Source organism: Hydra viridissima, unplaced genomic scaffold (assembly GCF_058129835.1).
Source record: "Hydra viridissima isolate aposymbiotic clone 2 unplaced genomic scaffold, HvirCarnegie_v1 scaffold_9, whole genome shotgun sequence".
Classification (NCBI taxonomy): domain Eukaryota; kingdom Metazoa; phylum Cnidaria; class Hydrozoa; order Anthoathecata; family Hydridae; genus Hydra; species Hydra viridissima.
Window position 1 is genome coordinate 8330813 of NW_028324308.1, and position 6713 is coordinate 8337525.

The window sequence follows — 6713 nt, forward strand, 5'->3', positions numbered from 1 at the left end:
AGTTATGCAAGAAATTAGCAATATCAAATATACTTGTTAACTTGATTAGTATATGTAATACATATGGTCAACCTTTATGTTATTTATTTGTTCGTAAATGGTTTTTAATAAAAATTCATTTGTCAGAGTAAACATAAAAAGGTAATTATGTTAATTTCCCGAAGAGTTTTTTTAGACTTTAATAGGGTAAATTTTATACACCTGCATTTTTAAATCTAAAGAAATAAATTCCTAAAGGTGTTGTGAAAAGGTCATTTCGATACAAGATTTTTTTTCAATTACATGATTCAAAAGTTTTTTGAATTCTTTTTAGTAAAATAAAGATGTGATCTACAAAAAGAAATTTGGAAGTTAATGATTTGGAATGGATGTGTAATTATAACATTATCCATATTCGCACAATCAGTGAATGCTTAAACAAGAATCCAAGTCATGTCATTTGCTACAGTGTGTAATTAAAAGTTACTGTATGTTCCTTCATGAAGGGTGATAAAACTTGTTAAGTGAATTGATTGTTATTAGAAGTGAAGTTTAAGCTCCACTTTTTGATAAATGTATTTGTAAACTTTTTAAAAAAATGAACTTTTATCAATGAATTTTTTTAAGTGGTTTTTACTAGAAACCATAGTTTCTTTTATTTGGTTATTGTATTATATATACATAATATTAAAGCCTAGGTTTTGTTAAGATTTATTGTCTCTGTTTTCCAAAGATATTTCATTTATCTGAAGCAAAATATTTTATGTATTTTAGAAATAAATTGTCTAAATGAATTTGGCTATTTTTTCTTTTTTTTAATTAAAATTTAAAGTTTAAGTTTTGCTTACCTTAAAGTAGTTAATGGAAAAAAATTTCTTTATTAAATTTGAATTATTGCAATAAGGTTTAAAATCTTTTTGAATGTGTATTATATTTTTCTATGGTTGCTTCGTAAAAGATTAAAGTAAAATATTATTTAGTTAGTTTTATTCTCAATTGATTTAGATTTGGTTGAAATATATTATATCTTATGATTTTAAAGTCATAACAAAAAGCAAAGAAAAGAAAAGTATTGGTCATTTTTCTTTAATTTTTACTATGTTTTAGTTATATGCTGTAGTTCTACTCTTTTTAACAGGTTCCTTAAAAAAATATATCAAATTATCATGATCTTTAATCAATATTTTCAATTTATTTTTGATTAATAAAAACTTTTCTGTTTTACAGTCATTTTACTTTTTTCTCACCAAATGAGACATTGTTACCCCTACCAAGATGAACTTAAGACCTGACCATTTCAGAGACTAAAGAGTTTAAGAAGCCATTACTAACATTTTAAAAACTCACATAAGTTTATTCAAGTCTTGGCTTTTCATAGTTTTAAACTGTTTGGTTTATCTTAAACATAAAAAAGCTTCCAGCAGATTCTAACTTTAATTGCTCTCTCATCTCCAAAATCTTCTATTATGAAATGAAATAAAAATCAATTTTTTTTTTCCTTACAAAAATCTAGGATTGCAGTGACACTTAATGTTTGATTGAAATATGTAATTTTGATATGGTTCTACAATATTTCATTTTTTAAACTATATTAAAAAAACAGTCCATAAAAGTCAAATCTTACAATCATTTAACGATTTTAATGTTTTTACTTGTTAAAACTGTACTGTCATAAGTAGCTTGTTTTTAATATATCTTAAAATGGTTTTTTAACTTTTAAAAAGATGGTTTTTTAATATTAGTTTGTCTATTTTAAGCTCTATGAATATGAACAACTTGTTAATTTCAAGAAACTCTAAGATGGCTAAAATCCAAATACTTTTTGGATGATATTAAGCATTCCTAGCTGCACTTTTGATTTTAAGTATTTTTCATTAAAAAAATTTTAGTTATAATTTATAACAAAGTTGTTTTTATTAAATTTCTGTACCCATTTTTCCTTGATAATCTAGGCTGATATATTGCAAAAGCATAAGCTTAATATTTTGTAATTGTTGATATTTTTTGAGTTTTTTTTTTTAAACTAATATTTGTAAATTACTTATCTTATACACTCATCTTAAAATGTAGAAAGTTTTTTATTACTTAAGAACTTTGTCATCTTGGTCAAATAGTTATTACTTATAATGCTTATGATGATTTATTACTGATTTATCCCTACATGTATGTATAAGAATCCTCTGGTAATGTTAGAGACAAATTGAATAGAAAGATTTTAAAAAGAAAACCTATTATATTCTAAATGTTACAAATTTATTTACATGTTCTATGTTTTGGAGAAAGTTCCTTTCCTGGTAGATTGTCTTCTTAATACAAATCTAGTTTTTCATGGCATTGTGATGTTTTAATTATATTTCAATATATGTAAATTACTTGTATATACAATTTAAATATACAAAAAAAAAAAAAAAAAATGAGTGTGTAGTTTTTATTCATTTAGGTTTTAAAAAAATTGTTATATGATTTTCGTGATTAGGAGTTATAGTGAACTTTTTTGCTATCAAATAAAAAAGTGAACTTTAATTTGTTAGACTTAATAAGCGTTTTGCAAGATTTTTTATTTTTTTTTTTAAATTGGAAACCTATTTTTATGGATTGTAGAGAAATTTTATTGTATTGAAAAGTATTATGTTGAATATATCAGTAAATTTGGTTCCATCAGACTTTAGTTGTAGCTGTAATCCATAATGTATATCTTCAATAAAAAAAATCTGCTTTGTATATTTAGGCTAAATGTAGTATAGCTAGTGGCACCAATTTATATTTATTTATGAGAAATGCCTCTGTACCATTCAGTGCTTAAGTACCAGAAGTTAGTGACACAAAAGATATAGAGGTATTGTTTTCTGAGAAAAATTGTTTATTATGCTGGCTGTTTGACTTTTTCTCTTTCGACAATAAATTATTGATAATTGTGCAAAGTTTTTATTGCTTTAAAACAATTAGTTTAGCAAATTTAGTTGCTTACTGCATATAGCTTTGTTCCAACATAGTCGTCAGTTCTTGAGAAGAAGAAATGTAGCTTTTAAGATATTTTTTTAGCCGAGGTGAAGTAGTATCTGACAGAGGTAATATTTGGAGATAGTATAGAGTATCTAATGGAGACAAATTAAAAAAAGAGGATAGGTTCACAAAATAAAACAGCAAAGTTTTTGGTCTGAAAAATTTATATTTATACATAAATTTGTTATTTAAAACTGGTTATAAAAATAGGTTTCGCGAATTTAATCGGATAACAATCCTGCGCTGTCTTTCAAACGTTGAAACAAAATAATATGAGCTACAAGAAACATCACAGTTTTTATTCTGGAACCTTATAGATTTGTATATCTAAATACAAATTATTGAGAATTCAATCTATTTAAAATGACTGACATAGAAGTATGTACTTTACTCGTTACTGTTCGTTAAAAATCAAACCCCAATACTTACTAAATACGCTTAGGTTTCGCGGTTAACCAATCAAATGCTTGCTAACTATCAGTCGCCCGTTCACTTATCATTTTAAAGGAGCCATTTAATATTTTTAATAGATGATATATAATATTTTTAAGACTGAGCTCGCAACTTAACTCGCGAATTGAAAATGTTACTTCCTGCGTTCTTTATAAAGTTAAAATAATTCTTCCAACGTGAATGAGTTTTTCTTATTAAGCTGCTTCGCTCTCTTTTTTCGTATTGATGACGACTTACAGTTGAAAGTTAGAAAAACGAAACTTATTGATATGCTTTATTTTCTTTACTTTCCTCCGTCATTTTCGTCTGGTCATAGCAAGAAGTTTACTAGGAGGAGCCATTACTTCGTTGCATGATCTTTTGAAATATTTAACGATCTAACAGGAAAGATTTGTTTCGGAAAAATACTGATATGAACTTAGTTGCGAGATTCCTCATTAAATCCTCTAAACGTATTATTTTCAAAATATCGAGTTTTAAAATTTAGAGTTTAAACAGTTTAACTCGTCTAAATTTTGTGTGAATAAATTGAAGATTTCAATTTACATTGTTTAAACTGGCCCTAAAGAAAGTTGTTGACGAAGATTGCGACATTTTTGTTTTGTATATTCCGAGTGCCACTTGTAGGACTTATCCTTTGCTATTACTAGAAAATTATTTCATTGTAAAACGCTGATAATCTCTATTTTTACTGTCTCTGTTTAGAAACTAATTAATTTGCGGTTTGGGGCCAACTGATAATTTTTTTTTTGAGACTTAAGTTACAAAATTTATCGTTTGCAATATAACACCCCATTAAATAGAGTCGTTGAAATATTTCGAAATTCAGTTTCTTGTTTTTAGCATTTGTTTGAGAATAAAAAATCTGTGAGGGAATATCAATTTTTTTAATGGTCTCACTGAAATTGCTCGGGATCCCACAATGGTTATTTATTTTTTTGTTGAATTAATAGAGATATTCCCACTTGATTTTTACGGTATATAAAAGCTCTTTTTGGATGGAATCTCAAAGACCATCCATCTTTAGACAGCACCACAAGAATGAGTTGGGTGAGTTTTTTTATTTCCATATCTTCCAATTCAAGTCAAACAATTTTTTTTTAATTCATAAATGATCATCCGTTACGATGTTGTATTTTTACTTTATTTGTCATTTTCATTTTATTTTCTGTCGGAAATAGAAAATTTGCATCAGATGGTTTTATATTGTTCATTTTACAGAAATTGATGATTCTTTGAGCTTTGAAGGTTTTTACAATTACTTTAAAGTTAAATTTCCTACTTTAATTTGCAATTTATTTTTTAAAATATGTTTAAAGAGATAATATAATGAAATTCCCTTAACTTTGGTCTTTTTTTTTTTTTTTTTTTTTTTTTTTTTTTTTTTTTTTTTGATTTAAGCATAAAACTTTAAATACAATTAAAAATTTCTACAGTACAGTTCTACGGTTCGATTTCAATTCCATTTATTCAAAACTTGATATTTTCTCCGTTTTCTTCGTTAATTTTTTTTATTATCATTTCACACATTTCAAACATCTTTTCGCTCCAAATAAACAACTTTTTAATTAAATTTTCATTTCATTCCTCTGCTGTACGATAATTTTTTTGTAAATATATACTATCCAGGAAGTAACATATTGATATAATACCCAAACAAGATCCCATGTTAATACAGACAACCGGTTGAAACTCCTATCTCTTTCTAGAATTGTAGGCGAGTATTTGCGGTTTTATCATTTCCCGTTTTTTATAATAAAGCATATAGTTTTCAAAGGAAATATTCTTTGAGATACTACATTTTATTACATAACGATCCGTATGTCAATAAAATGTAGTATCTCAAAGTATACGGAAGCTTGTTTTTAAGGTCTACTGCTTCTTAATAGTGAGTTCTAAGATGATTAAAAAAAAAAAAGATTAAAAGTAAATATTTGTACTATTTTCATTTTTATTCCCTTTTTTATTATTATTATGTTCCTACTTTTAAAGAATTTGTAGCTAAATAGAAAATAGTGATAAACATTAAGTGCAAATTTATAACCATTAAATTCTCATCTCATTTAAGTCTTAGGTGTTTCTCAAATGAAACTAGTTAAAGTATTTGCAAAAAACTGCTTCGCAAAGTTTTTGTGACTCTGAAAAGCTATCTTTATAGCAAAAGAAATTTAAAGATAAGTGTATTAATAATGTTTTTAAATACGATTTGACATAATTAATAATGAACTTTAAATGTCCAACTTTGAGATAATCTTTCTTTTTTAGATAAGGATGTCCTTGATATGTCTTGTACTCTTTGTCCTTACAAAATTTATTGCCATGATTTTAACTGATCAGCTTGTTGAAATTGCAAATTTGCCGAATAACGAAATATGCGATGCTGTTCAACACAATCAAGTCATTTCTGTTTCTGGATGCTTAAATAAAACTATTGTTAACTACTTCTGTAAAGGTCGCTGTATATCTGGGTTTGTGCCTGAAAGCAACGATTTCGGAAAAAGCGGTGATTTGGCTTGCAGATCCTGCAAAGAAACAGCGATTGAGAAACGCGCAGTAATTCTATCTTGTGAGAACGGTATACGGGTGATAGATGTGGAAGTCTTTAGAAGATGCAACTGTGTGAAGTCTATTTGTAAAGATATGAAAACTCCTATCGATTTAAACCCAGTAAAAAAACCTCCGTGTCAGCTCATTTGTCGCAAATGTAGAAAATCTACAAGAGAATATAAAAAACTTTTAGAGCTAAAAGATCACTCTAAGTTGCTTCAAAGGTCATGCATAACGAGTGAATGTTGGAAAAGAATTTCACCAACTATAAATGATAGGACTAAAAGAAAGAAAAAAAGTAATTCAATCCTGTGTAAAATGTGTTACTTATGCAAAGAAAATAAAACGAGCCTAGGTTGATAGCGTTGTAAATGGCGTTTTTATGCAGATTTATAAATATATAGATAGATATAGAGACGATAAATATATAGAAACATATTTTGAGATTTATTTCATTGATTAATATATAATATATATATATGGATATATTTATGTGTTCTCTTCAGGTTTCTCCTTTTAACCTTTAAAAAATAACTGCATTCTCAAAACTTTAAAATTTAATACAATTTCTAAAGTCATTATGGTTCGGAATTTTCGGATAATTTAAGGATAATTTTTTTGAATCGCTAATGTTATATTTGCGAAGAGCTCAAAATGAATATTCTATCGTCATAGCAGTCTGATGATGAAGTTCTTTTTAGTCGCCCAAATTGTAATTTCTAAGTGCTTTA

The 6713-nt window shown here is 26.5% G+C and overlaps 1 protein-coding gene across 2 annotated transcripts; it reads left to right on the top strand.

The window, feature by feature from the left end:
• The first annotated feature begins 2696 nt into the window (after window positions 1-2696).
• Window positions 2697-6498, top strand: LOC145185567 (uncharacterized). 2 transcript variants are annotated; one of them, XM_090099128.1, is made up of 2 exons: window positions 2697-2815; window positions 5701-6498. In XM_090099128.1, the coding sequence occupies exon 2, from the start codon at window positions 5707-5709 to the stop codon at window positions 6340-6342; it is 636 nt and encodes a 211-aa protein (XP_089955254.1). In that variant the 5' UTR covers window positions 2697-2815; window positions 5701-5706; the 3' UTR covers window positions 6343-6498. The 2 variants fall into 2 exon arrangements, with proteins under 2 accessions (XP_089955254.1, XP_079917637.2); XM_080061511.2 differs by lacking the exon at window positions 2697-2815 and adding an exon at window positions 4053-4485.
• Window positions 6499-6713: the final 215 nt, after the last annotated feature.